Source organism: Glycine soja, chromosome 2, assembly GCF_004193775.1.
Source record: "Glycine soja cultivar W05 chromosome 2, ASM419377v2, whole genome shotgun sequence".
In the NCBI taxonomy this organism is placed as follows: domain Eukaryota; kingdom Viridiplantae; phylum Streptophyta; class Magnoliopsida; order Fabales; family Fabaceae; genus Glycine; species Glycine soja.
In genome coordinates this window covers 43,140,742-43,163,913 of record NC_041003.1, presented here as the reverse complement: position 1 = coordinate 43,163,913, position 23,172 = coordinate 43,140,742, and the positions used below count along the sequence as shown (strand labels likewise).

At 26.1% G+C, this 23,172-nt stretch overlaps 1 protein-coding gene across 2 annotated transcripts; it reads right to left on the bottom strand.

Moving 5' to 3' along the window:
* Positions 1-8,382: 8,382 nt before the first annotated feature.
* Positions 8,383-14,461, bottom strand: LOC114396258 (uncharacterized calcium-binding protein At1g02270-like). Of its 2 annotated transcripts, XM_028358162.1 has the most exons (10): positions 14,273-14,461; positions 14,025-14,129; positions 13,713-13,818; positions 13,068-13,288; positions 12,897-12,973; positions 12,270-12,378; positions 12,057-12,182; positions 11,350-11,457; positions 11,118-11,225; positions 8,383-9,519 (listed from the first exon to the last, which is right to left on the bottom strand). In XM_028358162.1, exons 1-10 carry the CDS (start codon positions 14,408-14,410, stop codon positions 9,283-9,285), a joined length of 1,335 nt encoding a protein of 444 aa, XP_028213963.1. In that variant the 5' UTR covers positions 14,411-14,461; the 3' UTR covers positions 8,383-9,282. The 2 variants fall into 2 exon arrangements, with proteins under 2 accessions (XP_028213963.1, XP_028213967.1); XM_028358166.1 differs by lacking the exon at positions 12,057-12,182.
* Between the last annotated feature and the right edge of the window lie 8,711 nt (positions 14,462-23,172).

Sequence of the window (23,172 nt, the reverse complement as noted above, 5' to 3'; positions counted from 1 at the left end):
GAATAGAACGTGTGTTCTGTTCTTAACCTCGGTTTTCGACGGAATCACACGGTCGTGCCAGTGTCCGAAGCTGATGTGTCGGACGCGTGAAGATGGTGGGAGGGGTAAAATGGGAAAAGGGGGTTGGTGGAAAAACAAGCGTCGAAGGAGATTGTGACACGTGGCGCTCATCGGGGGTCGCAATTGGCAAATGACTTGGTGAGTAAGGAATCGTGAGTTACTTAGCAGTGTGTGAACGTGTGCTAAGGGGACGTTTGAACGTTTTACAATTAACGACGCAGCATACACAAAACGACAACGTCCACCAATGCCCACATCAGCGTTTTCCCTCTTTCTCTCTCTTCATTATCACTTCCGTCTATTACTTTCTATGCTTCTCTCTCTTTACACTCATGCTTGTCCTCTTATTGCTTTTTTTCTTTTGTTTTTATTTTTAAGTTAAATTATTCATTTAATTTTTATAATTTCATGATTCTTTTATTTTTAGTTTTTATAATTTGAATATTTTTTTAATTTTTATAATTTATATTTTAATTCTTTTTTAGTCTCTATAATTTAAAAGTATTTCTTTAATTTGTATTTTAATTCTTTTTTAATCTCTATAATTTTAAGATTATAGGACTAAAAAAATAAACATCATTAAATATAAGACTAAAAAGATCACCTACAAGAACTAAAGAGAATTAAAATATAAATTATAAAAACTAAAAAGATCACTTTCAAACTATAGAAACTAAAAAAGTAAGAATCATAAAAATATAAGAATCAAACAGATAATTTAATCTATTTTTTATTTTATAACATTGGTGTTTTAATTCTTTTTTTATATTTATAAGAATTAAACACTGATATCAAATATTTATATATTTTATTCAACCAATTAAACTAAATTCTTTTCATATTAATGTTTTAGTTTCTAAGAATATATATTTATTTCTTGTAGTTAAAATTTGAAATAAATAAATCTGTTAAGTATTTAAATTTATTTATAATTGTTCTAATAAATGTAAAATTTCACATGGTTTAAGAGTTAAAAATTAAGGTGAACGATGATTCATAAATGTTTTATCCTCTCAATCCATGAAACGTCTTTTGCTAAACATAGTTTCAGCAAACACTACAAAAAAACTTATAACTAAGTGATACTTAAATTATTGTTTTGAATTGTTTAATCTTTTTAAAAAATATTCATTTTTTAAATCAGAAAATAGACGAGTTTGTTGATATATACTCACTTCTGTCTCAAAAGCTCATTTTGTTGGTCGATAAATAAGTTTTATTTAGTAGTTTTTAATATTTTTTAAAATTTTACTTGAAATAATATTTTTTAAAGATTATCTTTTAACTTTTTATATTTTCTTCCACTTTTATCATCAATATATTTTATTAAAAAATTTTGTTATCTTTTTAAAATAAATTATGATATTATTTTTTTATCATTTTATACTTTCAACTATTTTCAATAGATACTTTTATTAAATACTTCTAACTTAATAAATTAATTTTTTAACCTTCAGGTTCCAGCTTGTCAAACATAACAACAACTACAAAGTACAAAGTGAGTGTATCTTAACGCATTATTGTGAGATTTGTTAACATTTACCTATTCTCTTAGAAGGAGTATATTGGTTACCATAAGATACACGCAAGATGCTTATTATTGCGTTCCTCCTTTTTTTTTTTTTTTACTGGAATTATTGCATTCCTCCTTAACAATAAGTGAGTGTAAACTAGTACACCCTTAAAATAAAATGAAAATGAAACAAATATATAAATAGTTAAGATCGAGATCAAAATAAGAAAAAGCATAGATAATAGAAGGAAAAAAGTTAGCTTAACTATATATATATATATATATATATATATATATATATATATATATATATATATATATATATATATATATATATAAAATATTTTTTTACTGGACAGATATATAGTATCTAAAATGCATATTTAAATCATTAAAAATTACACATGGAAGAAAAAAATATTAAAAATGTTTAAATGAGAGTCTTACTTTTTTAAATTGTGCATTGTAATTTAATAGTATAAGAACATATTTATACACTATAAAATTATCTCTATTTTTACATTTATTTACAGATATAGTATCTCATACACTATAAAACTATCTCATATAATTTCTTTCTTTCTTTCTTTTCGTCTCTTTTTCTCTCAAGGTGTAGCTTTGTTATAATGTGCAAATACTATTTCTTTTTCAGAACATCAGCACCCTTTAGCTAGAGATTATCTTCGCGGTTGCTTTCTGCATATTATATAGTGCTGTATATTGTATTGTAGATTTTGTTTTTATTTTGGACATGTTATTTTTTATAATCTTACCTTTATAGAAATCGCTAATGGTCTGTGGTGGATGGCTCAATAAAGGGTAAAGCGATTGATTCTTTCCATTTCTTTTCTTTATTTTTCAATACATGTTCAGATTGGATTCTCTTCGGATCTATGGAAATAGAATTAAAGCAAACTTGAAAACATAAAAGGTTTTTCTTTTACTAATGACATTTCTAATCATGAACTGATTAAAGTCTTGTTCAAAATTACTAAATTTACTAACAATAATTATTTAATTGAAAATTAAAGTATAACTAAAAGTATAAAGGATTTATTAATGACATTCTACTCATGACAATCTTATTTGAAAATTAATAATTTTACTGAGAATCAATATTAATTATATATATATATATATATATACACACACATAATTTAATTCAAAATAATTTATTTTAATATTTTAAAACTTAGAAATTATTATTTGTAATTTTCTTGGAACGAATAAATTAAAAAATTAAGCTGCTCTAAAGAAAGTATATTTTAAATTAATATATAGAATTATATATGATTTTAAAAGAAGATAAGTCGGAAATGAAGTATTACTTTATATCCGAAAATAAATGCAGAAATTAAGCCATTTTTAGAAAAATATACACTCTAAATTATATATTGGAGTAAGTAATATTTATAGAAAAAATTCAATATTAATTGTCTTGTAATTATAAAAAAAAATAACGCTAAAATTGTATCTTTGCAAATTGCATACGACTAAATTTGAAATACCGTTGATAAAGCCTTTAATTAATTTAATAATTAAATTAGAATTTTATAATTAAATAATGTTTAAATTATTTTATTTTAATTAATCTTGCTTTAAGATTGACTAAATAAATTAATCGTTTTTAAAATTAATTTGGTATTAGCTTTATTTTTAAACAAATGTGAGTATATACACGAAACGTTATTGATGTAGCATATGAGAGAAGACTTATGACATACATTGGAAAAGCATGCACTTGACACACAAAACAGTTATTTTTTTAATGTGGAAAAAAAACCGGTTTAATATTTTTGTATTTCTTAAGACAAAGGCCTTATTCTATAATCTACGTTATCATAAAAGTTGGTAGATGCCTAGATGGCTTAGATCATATATACAAATGTACAATTGCTACTCGAAAAAATAAAAGGCAATGTGATCAATAACAAATCGAGGCTGTTGGACGATTATTTAGAATTTTTTTAAAACATATTTAAGATAAAATAAAATAATAAAACCATATTGATACATGAAATATTATTATTATTATTATTATTATTATATCATGTTAAAAGTAAGTTTGAATGTTTGACAAATAAGTGATATAAAAATCTTAAAATGTACTAGTATAATTAAAAAGTTGACAATCTTTGAATTATGCACTACAATATGTACATATAGGCAACTAGAATATACCACAACTCAGGTTATATCTTTATAAAACATGGTATGATTATATATATATCATTATATTGCGGTATAGGTGGTATCACATTATCCTTTAAATAGGATAGGAGTTCGGTTTTCAAGTTTGTACGTATAAAAAATAATATTTATTTAAAAATATCATTAATATAAACCAATTTAAATACATCAATGAATCGGTTCTTACATTTTAACTCCCTCACGTTCTATTTTTATTTTAATTTAATATGTGATGAGGCAATTGCCCTCATACTGTTATTATGATTTAATCTGTGATTATATTTTTATTTTAATTTAATCTGTGATGAGTTAATAATATGTGCATACGCTCCTGCTTTCAGGGTAAGCAAATAAAAAATCTTTTATAGAAATCGGAATGGATCAGTTGTTTCCATTGGGAATCAGTTTGGTAATCGATTTGGACATTCAAAGAAACTGTACGTATTCAGGATCGGTCAAATCTGTCCATAACGGGTGCTAAAAAATCGGTTTGAACCGATACATACTTATTTATTTATTTATTAATTTCTTTAATATTATTATAAAATCTTTTAAAGATAAATAAAATATTTCAAATATATATAAATTATTTTATCAATTATTTTTTTTTATAAAATATAATTTACTCATTTATATTAATTTACAATTTTTTGTCTTGATTTTTATAATTTCAAATTATATCAATTTTTTTATTTTAAATGTAAATTTGTTATTGTTAATAGACATTTTATTCGTTAAAATTTAAACTTAAGTGTTATAGTACATTTGATTAGAATTTTATGTATATTGTGATATTAAAAAAAGTGTTGTTATTTTTTAGTTTTTAATGTTATAAAGTTACATTATTTTATATTTATTTAGTATTGTTTTATAAATTATCTTATTAATATTGGTTCAATCATGATTGAATCATTGAACATATGATTGAATGACCAATTCAATTTTAAAAATATTAAAAAATGAGTATGAGTCTCACATTTTTATTGTATTTTTTAATTCAAATATTTTTTTATATTTATTTTATTTTTCTTTCTTTTCACTCTACCAATTAACATACCAATTAACACGCAGGAAAGTTATTCTACTGATCTCACTTCTCTAAATAACAACAATAATAATATAATACAATTTTAATTGCATTAAATGTGAGTGTTTAATTTATGATACGATAAGTTAATAAATTTAAAATTTTAATAATATCACATAATTAAAATTAATATCTTTAAAATCATGAAAATATTATTTAATAAAAAATATATCATTTCAAAAAATTTAAAATAAATTTAAATTTTTAGTGATAAATGTAATTAAAAATTACTACATATTAACATTATATTAACAATAAATAAAATAAACAGATAAATTGTAATAATTATATAGTATTAGATATTTCAATTTATTATTTTTAGATTCTTTTTAAATTTATACTTTTCATATAAAAAAATAGACTTATTATGAAAAATAAATATTTGATCATGTTTCCCCCTTCATGTTGATTATGTGAGTGAGAAATCATATAATTGTGAAATTTACTCACATTATTATTATATTTTTTTTCCAAAATTATTATTATGATTATGTGCTACAAACCTAGACTCATATCTTTAATGATTTTAGAGTTAACTTTATTTTTTTTTATTTGAATGTTAATAAACATGAAATATTTATTTTATAATAAAATATTTGATAATTTACTTTATTAAACTATAATATTTGATATATTTTATTTTATAATGATAATCTCATAAAAAATGATAATCAATATGCTTAATATTAAAAAAATACATATAATACTTAAAAATTTCATTTACAATGAACTATTTATAATAAATTATTAACTTACAATAATTTTATTTTTTAAATATTTTATAACGCACCGATTTAAATTTTTTTAATTTAAGTGATTATAAATTTATATTTACTCTTTTGCTTTTCACCTTATACATTTCATGTAGTATTATATCACTATTATTAGTTGGAGAAAGAAGAAATCACTATAAATCTTAATAGACATAATATTTTTTAAGATAATATACGCTCAATTAAAAGATAATTAATTTTTTTACTCAATTTTAATGTGATTATATTTTATATGATATTAAATATTTTAAAAAATAATAAACTATTTATTTATATATTTCAAATAGTACTAAGTAAAAATTTAAAGTTTATAATTTAGTCAAACATGTGAATCTCATGAATACAAAATCTAGTAATATTTACTTTTTATTATTTGAGAAAAAAAATCAAATATCATATAATATATGGACATATGTTGAAATTTGCTCTCTAAGATAGTAACCATTACTAAAATATAATATTCTTATCTCACACTTTTCAATTGAAAGGAAATTCTTCCTTCACCTTCTTGTTGGATATTATCTTTGCAAAAGACAAGATAAAGAGTTAGCTCTTTTTTCATACAACTTCTTTTCTCATCTCAATCCTAGCAAAATGAAAAAAAAAAACAGTAAATTATATGAATGAAAAAGATATTAAGCTTAATTTTTATGATAAGTTCTATAAAAAAATAATTGATAGCATGTAAAACCCATTAGTAACATTTGCATTTTTTATTTTTAAAATGGATATTTAATTTACTTAGGGTAAACATACCTTATGTTTAGCTGTTGCCCCTAGTATTTTACTCTGTCTTAGTCCTTGGAGTAGGTTGCTACCCATATGAATTAGGTAGTCTAATTCCTTTTTTCTTATACATCTAAACTTCTTATTGGTGAAACAAATGAAACAATGTCTTCCCTCTTCAGTGTGCTATGGTACACCGCCAACTCAGTTCCATGTCACACTCACGCAACATGATCTTTCTTGTTTTGTGTTAGCAACTGTCTTTTCTTAGAATATGGGAGAGAAGTCACAACAATGATGGTGAGATTTGCCGATTTTTCTTGCTTATTGATGATTTTACTCACTAGCCAATGTGTTCTTGTGTATGAATGCTTTCTTAATTAAACACGAAAACGAGCCACTGCAACGAATAACTCAACAATTTGTAGATTTTATATGGATCATTACTATCCATGCCATCATTAGTAACAAATTTTAGAATAAAAGGATTAATTAAGTTTTTAGCCTATCAACTTTTTCATATTCTAATTTTTAGTCCTATAAAGGTTTTTTTTTAACAAATGTTAGTCCTCCATTCATTTTTTTCAACATTTTTAGTCTTTTAAAATTTATCTTACCCATTTTTAGTCTCTCCTCTATTTTTTCCGTCAAAATTAATTCTTATTTTATTTATTTTTAGTCTCTCATTTGTATATATTTTAAACTAATTTTGAAAAATAAAAATAAATGAAGAATTAAAAATAGGCAAAAAAATTTAAGGGAATAGAAAACATTGTTAGAGAATTAATGAAGAATGAAAAGTTGTCAAATAAAATTTGAATGACTAAAATTTAAAATCTGAAAAAATTGAGCACACTATAGACCTAATTAACCCTAATATTAACTTCATTACTTTAAATAATCTTGATTATAAATGTAGTATTAATGAGTTTTGCAATAATTTTACAACTTTAAATAATCTTAATTAATTACATACAATTAAATAAACTCTCCTGTCAACATACTTAGGGGAATCCAAGTATCTACCACATTGGTGGCTTAAATTAAATTTAGTTATTCTTAAAATCTAATTAAAACAAGACATTAAAAAATATAATATTATAGTGTCCTTTGATATTATGTGTTGTTGATGTAGTTAAGATTGTCAAACTTTAGAATTTACATAAATTCATGAAGAACCCATAAACTCGACTTCTAAAAGTTTACCTACTACTAAACTAATGTTAAAAAATGTAATCTTAATATCTAAACAAAAATATTAAAATAGGTAAGACCCAACATTCCAACTTCATAATAAAAAGCTTAACATACCATAATAACAAAGTATGATTGTACAAGTTAGAATCCTACATAAGGATTTCAAGCTTATTGCAATATTAGTTTAAAGCATGAACTTCATTTTTTGGATTGACACAAAGATGAAACTTAATAACGCAAATAATGACTAAAAGATGACTGCACATCTGTTACTTTCTTTGATGCAAGCACCTCCACGATGAAATGAATTATACAACGATTGAAGCTTACAAGTTTGTGCCATTCGCTTAATTTATTTATTTTTATTTCATATAATATTTTAATGAGTAATTGTAGAAATATTATGTTGTTTGGTTTATAAGTAGATTATTTTTTTGGTTATAGGGATACTACCTTGTTTGGTGTTGTTTATTATTTTCAAATTTTATGAGAGAAATTATGAAAACGCCAGGATTCCCTTTCAAAGACAGAAGTAGACACACACAAATGAAAACAAAAAAGAAAGTATTGAGTTTGTTTTTAGTTTTCATTTTTGGTTATGTTTTCATTATTATGAAAACATGTTGCTATATTTTTGTTTACACTCATGAAAACATGTTGCTATTTCGTTTTGTTTTTTCTTTTTATTCTTTTTATGTCTGGAAAAAAAACGATAACATTCTGTTTCTGTTTTAACCTTTACGTTCATAAAAGTTAAAAATAAAATATAAGTAAAAATAATTTGATATTTTTGAAATTATTAGTTTAAACACTCACTTTACACAAAAACACCCATATATACCCAAACACCCTCTTTTAAATTTTTGTTATTATTCTAAAATTAAAACATAAAACAAACCAAACAATCCCATTGTTTGACATTATTCGGTGGTGCTAAACTAAATGTTTATATATTTACATAAGCTACCAAATTGATTGATGACTGATAGGAAAAAAAAAAAGCTAGCAAATTGATTGCCGACATCAAGGTTTTTGAAACTTAGACTAAACCAGGCTGCAAAAAATTACAAGCATAGATGTAATCCACCTAATGATTTATTGGTTCTTGTATCTATATTACTATTTTGCAATCCATTTGGTCTGAAAAATTACCTCTAGACAGTAGTGTGTTGGAAGTTAAAGTTTCACATGACACTAGCTATGAATAAAAAAAGGATATGTTAAAGTTTTATATTGATTGATAGTGTTGGAATAGACTATAAAAATGAAAATTAATTCTCACCTTACAAGCGTAAGATTGAGTTAGGTTCAAATTTTCATTCTAACACATTTTTTTTTTGAAAAAAACAAAAAACTTTTGTTGGCTTTTGCTTAAAAGGTGTATGTACTTAATTCTTTTGGTTCCATGTCAATATGTAACAAAGACACATTTTTGGAGAAGTTATGCACCTAAGGTTTTGAGAAGTTAAATGAAAAGAAAACTGAGTCATGACTGTTGCTACTTCAAATGCCATTAATAGTGTATGGTGTGTATGAGAAGGCTAGAGTGGTATAGCTTCAAATTGGCCCTTGAGTTTCCTTATGCTGCTTGTCATGACTATGAAATCACTTCTGGTCAATGTTGGTTCAGTAATCCCAGTTTATATTTCCTTGCCCTTTTTCCTTTGTGTTATTTATGTAATGTGACGCCTTAATTAAGTTGTAAGCTAGAGTGCTCCCAATCATTGGTCATGGAATCATTTTGGAGGATGGCATGACATTCTTGTTGGTGAGAACACTACAGTGAGTCTTGCATGATCAGATAGGGAGTAGTCTTCAGGCCATCTACTTTTTTCCACCTCTGGAGGGAAAAAAACTGCACTTTTTACATTAAAACCAATTGTTTGATCCTCTTCACTGTCATTTGCCTCATCATCATGTTGCCCATTCTTGTCATCTCTTTGATCTGATCCCGTTGAATTCCAGATTTGTTGCTGAAACCACAATATTATGACATGAATCCATGATTTAATCAGCCAAAGACTCTGCTTAGATAAATTTTTATAAATACTTATAGCAAAAAAAAAAGAAGGTAAAATAAATTGTGCTTGCACATATGCTTAAAATCAACTCATACATTTAACCTTTTTATATAAAATTTCTTTTCATCTACCTTCTCCAAAACCTTAGGTGCATAAGTTGATTTTGGCTTATGAGAAAGTTGGATGTTTTTCTATCTTATTTTCTTTCTCTGTAAGTACTTATGGGTATCCAAATAAAATACAAAATCTAAAAAATTTACTTCACTAAATGGTGAGTGTTCTATGGTGTTCCATTGGCCTACATGTTATATTTGTTTGTTTAAGCTGACAAGTTGGACCAATCGTGCTTCATTAGCAATTACACACATGAGAGAACTCCATAGTTTACATTTTTTGTCTAATGACATGGCAACAATGCTACTACTCATTATAAGCACATCCTTATGTTTGGAAGAGAGGAATGAAAAACACAAAAGGTATGATTTTTTCCCCCTTGTTTGGTATCCTTATAATCATGTGGAATCCGTGCATTTTTGCTTCTCTCTAAATTGAGAAGGATAGAGAAGATGTATTTTTGTATTAAAAAAATATTTTATTTATTTATTTCTTTTATATATATATATATATATCACTTTCACTGCAACTAAACAAGAGAATGAAAAAAATTATAATTTTCTTTTCTTTCATTTTTCTTTCTAAATCAAACAAACCATTAGATTTGAGTGGATACTTTCAACTAATTACTTATCCTTAATTTCTAGTAATAAATTGTACAACCAAATAAGAGAAAGAAAAAACTACAACTTTATTTCCTCACTTTTCTTCCTAAATCAAACAAATCATTAGACCTTAAGGGACACTTTCTATAATTATATCCTTAATTTCTAGTAATGGATTGTACAACCAAATAAGAGAAAGAATAAATTATAACTTTTTTTCCTTTCACTTTCCTTCCTAAATCAAACAAATCATTAGATTTCAATGAACACTTTCAACTAATTATTTATCCTTAATTTCTAGTAATGAATTTCACAACCAAACAAGAGAAAAGAAAAATTATAACATTTTTCTTTCACTTTCCTTCCTAAATAAAAAAAAACCATTAAATTTTAAAGGACATTTTCAACTAATTATATCCTTAAGTTCTAGTAATAGATTATACAACCAAACCAAACAAGAGAAAGAAAAACTTACCATTTTCTTTCCTTCCTAAATCAAACAAATAATTCAAAAGACACTTTGAACTAATTAGTTACCCTTAATTTTAGTAATAGATTATACTAGTCCTAATACAATTTTTTACAGAAAAAATATACCAACCTGTATGAAACTCAAATAATGGATTATACAACCAAACAAGAGAAAGAAAAACTTACCATTTTCTTTCCTTCCTAAATCAAACAAACAATTCAAAGGACACTTTAAACTAATTAGTTACCCTTAATTTTAGTATTAGTAATGGATTATACTAGTCCTAATACAATTTTTTACAGAAAAACATACCAACTTGTATGAAACTCAAATAATAGTTAATTTCTGAATTACTTTACCAGAAATTCTTTATAATCAATAACACCATTCCCATTTATATCTGCTTGAACCCACAAGTCCTTTGTCTCTTCAGCACTTAACCCATGGCAATGACCAATTAAATTAAGCTGCACAAAATGGAAAATCCAAAAACTTTTATTAACATGAGGACTTCTCATACAAGCACAAGCACTATCTGAAACGTAGAAGTGTTCATCTAGTCATGTAATAGTAATGGATAACACTGCATACCTGTCTAAGTGCTTCACAGAAACCAGAATAGGTAATACAATCTTCATTGTCAACCTTTAGAAAAGCAAATGCATCTCTCTCTGTCAGTGAAGCTCTTCGCAATAGATACTGATAAAGGTGAAGTTTATTGTCAGTGACATAATTCTGTTCCACAACTACATTAATAGTAAAACCTCCTGGCACCCCAAAAATAAATTCTACACTCTTTATGATAGGTCCAAAGAAGCTCTATAGACATAAAATGCAATGAAAGTGCTATTTCTTTATGACTATGTATTGCTAATTAACAGGATCACATTAGCCTACGCAAATTATGAACAAATAAGTATTATCTCAACCGAGTACAAACTTGATTCCCGCCCCAATCCCTTCCCCTTTCCTATTTATGCAATAAAAAAAACTCAAAGAAAATCTTCAGTTGTTGATAAAAGTTGCACATTATAGGCTTAGGGCAATAATGTTTCATTTAAATGTCCATGTATATGATGCAGCAGTAGCAGGTAGCAGGTGCTATAATAACCTCATTTTCCATAAGATTTTACTAGAAAACCTGGTCCCTTATCCTTTGTCAGGAATTTTTTTTCTTTTCAACTTTATTGTTCAATGCCCTTTTGCTCAATGGATAAAAAAGAATTAAATATAGAGAAAAAATCTGTGTTCTAAAGATATACACGTTAAAAAAAATTGCAAAGATGGTTAAAGATTACCTTAAACATGCCAAATACTGCTTCACTCCAACTTGTTTTTAGAAGTTTTTGATATTTGTCAGGATTAAGAAGCCATATAAAATCAACAGCACATATATTTCCAAGATGATTGCGGTGGCTAACCCACTGCACTGGTACAAAGTAAAACAAATATTGTGGTGATGTGAATATTATCCCACTTAAAAATTCTGAAAGCAATGTTAGTTGTATTACCTTGTGAGCATCAGCATCAGTGTAATGATGTGCTGCATCATATGATGATACAAACCCCTGAGACCTCAGGAACTGGTAAACATGTCCCCTTTTGCTTCCATTCCAGTCACTGGGCAATATAATATAAAGATTTTTATATTGAGTCAATTAGAAATAATTCTGAATTTGACTTTTAAAGTAATTATAACAAAATTTAAAATGTCAAATCGAATAAACCACCAATTTCCTCCTAAAATTATTACCCTCTCTCCTAAATAGTCCCTAAGGCAATAAAATTATTTAAGTAATTCTTGAAGTATTGAATATTCATCTGGTTAGTCTCTTAGTTGAGGTATTTCAATAAAGTTGAAGTACTAATTTGAACGATCTTTCAATATTTAAGAGATTACTTGCGTGAATTCTAATACTTCTTGGACTTCTAAGGTAATTTTTCTTAGTTTAAGGACCATTTAGGAAACAGAATAATACTTCTAGGATCAAATTAATGATTTATTCTTTTCAATTATATGACAGTATATGATTGAATAACAATATAAAGAACCTTTGTTTTCTAATTAAATTTGCAGAATATTAATAATGATTCAAATTTATTTAAATTAAAAGAATGGAATTATATTTGATGTTTACCCGCATAACATGATTGGTAAAGGCTTAAGTTGGTACTCTTTCTGATAAGATTCGACATATTGAAGTATCTTGTAGACCTGCACAAAAGCATAATTCAAAGTACATCCAAGTGAGATACCAAACGTAACATATAAATGGTGCTTAAATACCAAAAAGCAAGTGCTAGCATACTTGATGCAGTCGTACAAGGCAAAGACTCGAATCATGAGGAAACAGTAGGTGAGTGTTGACAATGAGAATTTCGTGCCTAACATCACTGTTTTGGCATTGTGAAAAGGGAAAAGCTAACTCAAGATGTAGCAATTGAGCTACTCGATCACCACAATCATTAAAGTGCAACTCCTTATAGTTAACAACTGTGAAATATTCCTTTTGCACTGCTATCAGAAGACCTGAAGACACAAAAGGAAAAAGGACATATGGACATTTGTGCTTGTGCACAAAAATTCAACAACTGTTGCTAATAAAACCATGCATATGGAAAATAAAAGTATCAAAGCCTAGTTTGCATTAGATGTCTTTGATCATGTTTGGATAAACTTCTCCACAAACACTTGTAAAAGAAAAAAAAAGTAAAATAGTTTGAGCTTCGCCTGAGTTAAAATCAACCTATGTATATTTAAATTCCCTAAAATCTAAGGTGCATAGGTTGATTAATTTTTAGCTTACGAAAAGTTCAATGCATTCTATCTTTTTTTTCCTGTAATTATTTTTGGAGAAATTTATCTAAACAAGACCTCTTCTCATTAGGAAATAAAAAAACAGAACAAGAATCCAACAGGGTATTTTTCAATTGAGGGAGAATGTCATGTTTACCATCACCACGATTGTTGGTTCGTCCCAGCTTCAAATTAATATAACCAGCATCACCAAGTCTCTTGTCATACAAATTAACAAACTCGTCGTTTCCAATCCAAAATTCCTGCGCAAATCCAACATATTATTAGCACCACCACCCTCTCAAAAACAGATTTCATGCAAAGAAGAAATAAACAGTTCTCATGGAAGCAACAAAGTTTGAACTTAAGATCTTATACAATATGTTAATGTATTTTATCATAAACTATATATAATCGTTAATTTTCTAGTCAACACTTGTGTAATAAATAAAAACATGATCATGCAAACCTGAAGACAGATTATGGAAGATCTCTCATACAACAACCAATCCAATATCCTTTGATTCCTGGTCAACCAACACGCTTTGTAATCGCTTTCGCGGCAACTCTGATCCTGTTTTCACCCCACCAAAACACAAATCAGCGGAAACAAGCATCCAAATTTAGAGCACCCCATTTAAGCAAGTGGACCAATGCAAATATGCATATATATATATATATATATATAACTCGTAAGTCATAACACAAAAGAAGAACCTCATGGTTGAGACGCTTGTATATGGGTGCAAGAATGTTAAAAGTTGTGCAGGTAATGGAAGGTGGTGTTTGTTGTTGGTTTTCTTGTACTATTGAAGAGGCAATTGCATAACTCTTGGTCCTTGAAATTCTTCCCATCTTCTACAACTATGATGACTTTTCTCAATTCTTAGTCTAAGTACAAATCTAGCATTGTTATACCACCTATATATAATAAGAAATATATTCGCACAATCTCTCTCATACCCCCACCTAGTACCAATTTGAATATGATGCTCTAAACACGAGCCATTCACATAAAGTGTCCTTTATTTATTTATTAATGTGTGTCCCAAAAACTAGTTTTTCTTTTCTCGGGAAGGTAATAAAATAAATTCAGCATGTTTCTGTTATTCTTGAGACTTAAGAGTGATGCACGAGTTCAATTCAATATTATCATTTCCTATTAAATTAAATTTCTCTCTTTACTCTTGACTTCTATTGGACGACTTTTTCTTAATAAGTCTGATGTTTTTTTTTCATACATCGAATATCTTAAATTTTGTTATTTTATCTCTTTCAAATATCATTATTTAAATTTTATCAATTTCAGTTATTAATGAAATTAAATATTAACACCATATCAAATAAATAAATGTATAGTTAATCACACAATTTTCATCTAGAATAATCCGTCTTATCCATTAAATTTAATCTTAAATATAATTCTAAAGCTATCATTTTTTTAATTTATTCATGTATTATAAAATAAATTTTTCGTTCTTAAAAATGAAAATATCTGTATACATGTTATTTTTCCTTAAGTTATATGATTTTGTTGTTATTTCTTCACATGTTATAGATGTGAAGTATTTTTTTTTTTTGTTTTTTTATATTTATTATCTTTGTTGATGATTAATTTTTATTAAAAAATATAGTTTAACTCATACAGACAGAATAATAATTAATATTTTTGTTGTGTAGTAATGGTGATACTTTTCTTTTGTATATTTTTAAATTATATTTTTTAAGTTTTATCTAAATTTCAAAAAATTTGTACAGTGTATTAAAAAGTAAAAAGTTGTTAATATATAATATTATATTTCTTGAAAGTAATTAAGGTAACACCACTATGGGTTTATTTAGCACAAAAAGTTAATAAGCTATCTTATAACTAAAATGTTAGAAGAAAATTGGAAAAATATTTTTTTTAGTTAAAAATCATTAACTAAAAACTAAAACCATTAAACTAATTATTGAATCACAAATATTGTTTGTATAATGAGCTATAGAATTGGAGGATAAATGTAAATAAAAAAGAACACATGTTTATATTACTTTTCTTTCAGAAAAATATATTAATAAGCAATTATAATTTTAGATTTTTAATTATTTTTTTATATTTTTGTTTAAAGACCAAATATTTTATTAAAAAAAAGAGTATGGATCAAGTCTTATTAAAAAATTTGGGAGAATCAAAAGCTTATGTGGCTTTAGCTAAAACCCATGAAGGAATATGTGTTTCTCACCAAGCTGGTGAAAAGATGAAGTGGATGTTATTTCAACATGTTTATTATTGGCCAACTATTTTGAAGGATTGCATTATGCAAAATCATGTGAAGTGTGCCAAAAACATGGTCCCATACCAATTTGGTTTCTCTGTTGTCCCTCCTCATGTTGTCTTTGTGCTACCCCATCAAAATAACAATGCATAATAGTTATGTTAATATTTAATGGTGATATTTAATTTTAAAAATCAAGAAAACTATATGATTTTGAAGGGACAACACAGGAACAACACAGGAAGAAACATCAGAGAAGCCAAATCCGATCCCATACAACAAATTCTAGCAAGTGAGTTACATTCGATAACAAAACATTGGCCTTTTCGAGGATGGACATTAGATTTGATAGGTCAAATCCATCCACCTTCTTCGAAAGGACATAGGTACATCTTAGTTGCTCTTGATTATATTACCAAGTGGGTAGAGACAATTCCCTTGAAAAATATTGATTGAGGGTATATAATAAACTTCATAGAACCAAATATTATTTTTCGATTTGGTATCCTAGAAACACTTACAACATATCAAGGCACCATTTTTACTGGTTGAAAAGTGATTTAATATGTCAATTCTCAAAATATTAAGTTATTAACTTCTACCCCTTATTTTTCTCAAGCAAATGGTCAAGTCGAAGCCATAAATAAAACTTTGATAAGCTTAATTAAGAAACACATTGGTCAAAACGTAAGAGTTGACATGAAAGTTTAGACTAAGTTCTTTGGACTTATCGAAATTCACCAAAAGGAACCACTCATGTTACTCCAAGTTGGTTTATGGGCATGAAACGGTTTTACCTATTTAAATAAATTTAAATTCAATTCGAATTCAAAGTCAAAATAAAATCTCTGTCCAAGACTATTGGGATATGATGCATGACGAGTTGAATGTCTTTGATGAGGAACGTTTAATTGCTCTAGAAAATATTTTTCGTTAAAAAGAGAAAGTTGCTAAGTACTATAACAAAAAAGTGAGGGAAAAATCTTTTCGAATTGGAGATTTGGTTTGGAAAGTTTTCCCATGGAAAAGAAATTCAAAGTTCTTGGTAAATGGTCATCGAATTGGGATGGGCCATATGTTATCAAATTTTTTTTTCAAGGAATGCTTATGTGATTCGAGAAGTAAATATAAATAGCTATATTGGTTCAAAAATGAAAAGTACTTACAAACATATAGACCAACAATAATGAACTAAGCATTCCCACCACATAGAAAGTTAAAGTACAATTTGTTTGAAAGGAGATTACATCTCTAGAACATTTAATGATGTGCAACACTTTAATTAGGTGAGATGTTATAGTGACATCCAAATAATTGCTACAAAAATACTATGTTCTCAAAAAGTAATATCCTAACACACTATTTTTAGGGGACATTTGATATCTTTGATGTAAAATTTGTCTAAGTTATGAAATTTATATATAGTTTTGATGAACTTGTTTCGAGAAAAATAAAATAGTGCATTTGAAAGTGATTAATATAGGAAATAAAATTTGAGAGATTGAATAGGAATTTATTTTGATAGACATAGATATTTTCAAAGACTCTATTCAAACACATGTGGAGTTTAAAATCGCTAAAAACTAAGATTATTTCGAATTTCGAAAGATCAGTTGAAACAGTTATAAAGAAGTTATATGAAGATGTTTAATAGCATTAGATCAATGTATAAATAAAACTATTGACTTTCAATTTTTGGAGGGGGGGAGGTTGAAACACAATTACTTCATTCCCCGATCATCGTATATATATTCAATTCTTATCTTTTATGAATTTATGTCTGTTTATTTTTCTTAACTTTATCTAATCTTTATTTCTTATTATTATTACAATTATTTAGAAACTAATTATTAAATCAAAAATATTTTTATCAAAGTTATTCTATTATCTTATGAATTATAACATTATTATAACTCAAATGGATACTTTTATCAAAATTATAATTGTGATTTGCATTAAATATTTAAACAATTCTTTATTAAGTTAAAAATTATGAATTTATTTATTTAATAAAAAAGAACTTGTAATAAAAAAATGAATTATCTCTTATCTTTAAATATTTATTTATTAATAGAATCATACAGTGAAAATTCTTTTATTATTTTAAAAATACATTCCTTTCAAAGAATAAATATAATTTTTAAGACTAATAATCGTACATCTAGTGTCCCTCCTTTTTTGATTTTGATTAGAGAATTACATTAAAAATGTATAAAATGTTATATGTATGCTTTGTTCTAAGTTCTAAGAGTATTTTTTGGATGAATAAAAAAAAAATCTTTAAAACGTAGAGATCATAAAAGTGGACTATATACTTTGATCAATTGTTAATGAAAACACACACATATAAAGTAGAAATTCTTTAAATTAATACTCGGTAAATTAATAAATTCTTTAAAATAATAAATTTGTCTGGTCTCGACTTGGGGCAATATAAAAAAATTGAAAAATTCTATAAAATAATAAAATAATAATTTTTCGTGAAATCCTTTTATAATTTTCGGTTCAAAAAAATCATAAATTAATAATTCATAGAAACTGAAAAAAAAATATTACTCTATTGAAATATGATTCAATATTACTAATTTATGTTGAGTTCCAAGGTTCGCTGCAACGTAATCTTAAGAGACATAGACTACTTTGCCTTTTTATTTGGTATGTATAGTATAATTACTTAAAAACTCTTTAAATTAATAATAATTAATTTATTAATAAATTAATAACTCTCTAAATTAATAAATTTTTCCGGTCCTGACATTATTAATTTATAGAGTTTTAACTAATCAAAGTTGCTTTTCACTTGTTTAATAAAAGGATAAGTAGAGAGAGAGAAAAAATGTGAAAACTTGAAATAAAATCCACTTTTTCACTTGTTTAATTAAAAATTATAAAAGTGTTTGAGCTCATTTTTTACTACTTTAACTTTTCTTTATTTTTGTTTTTATTTTTATCTTTCGGTTTCCATTCATTTAACGAACATGTGATGATATCGTAGTGTCTGTTTGTCTGGTAGGTAATTGTACCATAGCAATATACTAATATTTCTAAGAATATATATTCTGGTTAAAATAAAAAAGAAACAAACGAGATGTTGTGAATAATTTATAAATTAAAAAAAAACTAATTGTAACTTACAATATTTAATATTAAACATGCATGGGTTAGATATTAAATAGGTTAAAAAATTAAATTTTCATTTAAATGGATAAGCATATTATTATTATTATTATTATAACAAAATATGTAATTTGTGGGCTGATATATGTAGTATATTTTGTAAAAACTAAAAATAATTTTTCACTTTTTAAAAAAGTAAAAGAATTTGATTTTTTGTTTTTAATAGTATTAAATAAGTGAAACTGCAATACACAACGGATAAAAAAAACAAACTGCAATACACAAACAATCAAATTTGTTTAAATTGCATATTTCAAGAAATAACTTGTGTAGGCTCATGACTAGTGATTTAGAACATGTCTGCAATCCGTTTGCGCGCGGTAATGTAAACGAACATTTACACATTTCAATATATGAAATACAAAAGTAATTAAGAATTTATTTCATTAGGCTTGAAGGTGGATTTATTTTATCTTAACAAAATTAATATTTATTTATTTATGTTAAAAATGTATTTAATTTAAAAAAATGGAAAAACATACTTCAGTTGAACCATAAAATTAATGTTGCACTTCTTTACTGTCACATCACATGTAGGTTGCGAGTTATGCAACCAGTTTCTAGTTCATAGTTAAAGAGTTCCCACAAAATATATTAGCATGGGACAAAGTTTTATCCTTTTAAGTAGGTCAGAATCTAGATAAGAATGTGAAAATAGATACTGTTATATAATGAGTTTAATGCTATATATATGTTTTGTTAATGTATTTTTTTATATTATCAATTAATTAAAAATCACTTGTTAAAAATGATTATTAAAAAATTAACAAACTTATTATATATTGATTGAATGATAGTATATATTCTTTGTATAATTTATATTCTCTTCTATAATATCAAATATATTTTCTAATTTATTGGTAAAGAGCTTCTATAACTTGATACATTTTTTTATAAGGAAAAAAATAATGTTTACGATTTGGTACACTCACGAAACACTTATAAATTCATTTTCTTTGATTTCCATCAATGCTTGTTTTTATTCTTTTAAGTTAATATATAACAACAATTGTATGTTTTCTTACTGTACGTCTTCGTGCAAACAGTTTTCATACTATATAACATATTTGATTTGATAAATTAAGCACATATCAAGTACTGAGACATAAATCATAATATTCAGTAAATATTGATTACTTTAATAGTTTAAATTATATTAAATTTTTTTATTCTAAAATCAAATTCCAATAGACTCAGCTTAATTGAGACGAATAATTTAACGGTCCGAATTTATTTTTTCTCGCACACATTTATTGTTATTCTTCGCACAACCTATATGTAAAAATATAAGATTTTGTATTTCAAGATGGCCAGTGTAGACTTTTCTTGATATGAACTTGTAATAATTGCTGAAAAACTTGTACATGTAAATGTGTAACAAAAGCATTAGTTTAAAATAACTTTTTCTAAGTCAGAAAATAATGACGAGAATAGTGGGAAGAGAATAATTTCTCCACGGAATCTTTTAGGAAAGAGAAGTGGTGGAAAGTGGGAACCGACCCTATTGGCCGAAAGTTAGAAGGATGAGGGGAAAAAGAAACACCGAATCAATGTCTGTTTTCTGAAGCAAACTAACGGATGATATATATGAAGGATTCGACGGTCTCTTATATTTTTCTATTAAATATAAAGTATAGCTGCATGACCAAGTTAGAAATTATGTTCAATAGGTAAGCATTTAAACAAGAGGTTCAAATTTCAACTTGGGATTACATTTACTAAAATTCCACTTCAAAAGTCTTATCTTCTTATAAGTTAGGTGTTTTTTCTATGGAGAAATATTAATTATTAATTTGTTAATTTTTTAATAGTAGCAAAGATTAAGAGGGTGTTTGGTTTGATTATTTTCTGTTTTTATTTTCACTGAAAATAGAAAATGCGGATAAAAATGCGCTTGATTGGATCTTTGAAAACATTTTTAGTGAAAATATTTTTTGAAACGAACCAAAAATTAGAAATAATAAAATCTCATTTTCAATATTTTTTTCAGTCGAAATTAGAAATTTCATTTTGGGTAAAATGAAAACGCGGTGACAAGGAATATAATTTTAAGCAAATCTAAAAATACATTTCCTTTTGAAAACGCGTTTTATTTCTTGAAAGTAGAAAATAAAAAGTCAAACCAAACATGTTTTTAAAATTCCAATCTTTTGAAAATGAAAACAGTTTTCAGAAAATAAAAACAAAAAATGAAAACAGAAAATAAAAATACAAACCAAACACACCCTTAAATTTGTTTTTATCTATTTTTTTCATTCTCTTATTTTTTCATCATTCAATCAATTTTATATTTTTCTTTTTGAGTTAGATCTTATCTTCTTGTTATATTCCTTTCCTACTATCTTGTATACACTTCATTATTAAACATAGTTGAAGGGGTTAGTTTAACTTGGACATAAAAATAATACATTTTTTAGGACATAAACACTTCATTAGACAACTTCTCAAAAATAAAATTAAAAAAAACACCTCATTTGACAAAGGGAAAGCCAGCTGAAGATTGCATTTTTTTCTCATCATAGATAATTAGTTCGATGTGAATTATTGCTAAAAGAGAATATCTTCTATTGTTTGTAAATTACAATTAGAGCAATTTCAACGGGTTGTTTATATCAAATTCTTGGAGCTAAACAACGGTACTTAGTTGGTTTTATAGTATTGAAGCAAATGAGTTGGCATTGTTTACTTTGGCATTGTATTGACACTTCATCTTGGAGCTAATAATAATGTTAGTATTTGTCTTTCGTCAACTAATTTATACAAGTCAAAACTCCACTTCTAGAGATTTAAAAACCAGAAAATGCGTTTAACTTAAGGGAGAAATAAAAATGGTTTTTGTTTACACGGTATATAAAAATGGTTTCTTCCATATGAAATGGGTGTGTGCCTTTTGGATTGCTTCCATAGTGAAGTTGAAAGAAAAAAAATCAATTAATTAAACATTAGTACAAATTGTAAAATTAAATCTGAGATTAACATCGACAATAAAATTTAAAGATGTCAGGTTCAATCAGAATTAAGTCTACTACCATATCATTAAGAATAGTAAATGACTTTGGTAGGTATTTAATGAAAATAAAATAAGTCTTTATATTAGAAACTTACTTTTCAGTTTTTTTCTTTTGAAGTGTACACTTCAGTTAAAACACCACAAAATTGTATTAAAATAATCCTGCTATAATGCCTACCAAAGTCATTTTTTTTACAGGATTTATTTTAATTAAATACACACAAAGTAGCATTTCTTTAAGAATTCTTTCCTAGGACTACGACAACAAAAAAGTCATCACAAACTGCCTTTAATTTGGCCCAACCCACATCCATCCAAATTGGGCCAACACTTTTACCCTACGAAAAAGGTGGAATCGTCCCCTAAGACTAGGACTGAACCCTACGTTACCATTATTTAAATTGTGTGAAAGATTATTCTTTGGAACAAAAGGGCTAAAACTAGGACTGAACAGGGCCAGTAGATGCATTAGGAGTTAGGACTGAACCCTACTCTATTCATGTGCACATTAACTTCTACAACGGTTGACTTTCTGTTTCATTGCTTCTTTAATGTGCGCGGGACCTCCACTTTCTGCACTCACCCAATCCTTTGCTCTCTCTGTTACATTACTATGGGAATTAATTCAAGTTCATCACTGCTGCATTGCTCTCAACTCTCAAAGTTTCATCATATTAACTTATTTTAGAAAAATGTTTAAATATACCTTTTACTTCCATTTTTTTTTTTTATCAATTTTACTCTTAACAAATTAATTTAAAATATTTTATCCCAATAAGAAATTTATAAATTTTCTTTATTATAAAGGATGGTACTAATTTTCCCTTGCATCTTCTCGGTCTTGAGAAGTTCTTTTATGCGTGGGTCCCACACTTTATTTCAAATATTTCCTTAATGTTCAGCTCAACCAAATGATGTTGTCATCCTCTCTTCCCTTCTCTTCCTTCCTCTCCCCTCCTCCTCCGCTTTCTTTCATTAGTATCAAATTAAGGCTAAAAATTTGGGATAAAATATATCAAATTAAAAAGTTGGAATAAAATAGTTTTAATGGTAAAAATGCCATTAAACCTAAAAAAGAGTTATATATATAAGTTTATATTGTATATGTAAAGCATTTCTTTCTTTGTGTTTAACTCCTTGTTAAGGTTGCTTGAAGTTAAAATCAATTTTAC

What these genes read in the sequence shown, in the direction of transcription:
- LOC114396258 (XM_028358162.1), bottom strand. Translation starts at nt 14,410, where the DNA reads ATGGGAAGAATTTCAAGGACCAAGAGTTATGCAATTGCCTCTTCAATA. An exon ending in TTACCAATCATGTTATGCGG is followed by an intron (nt 12,379 to 12,896) that starts GTAAACATCAAA and finishes TATATTGCCCAG; the next exon opens with TGACTGGAATGGAAGCAAAA. An exon ending in TCTGTGAAGCACTTAGACAG is followed by an intron (nt 11,226 to 11,349) that starts GTATGCAGTGTT and finishes CATTTTGTGCAG; the next exon opens with CTTAATTTAATTGGTCATTG.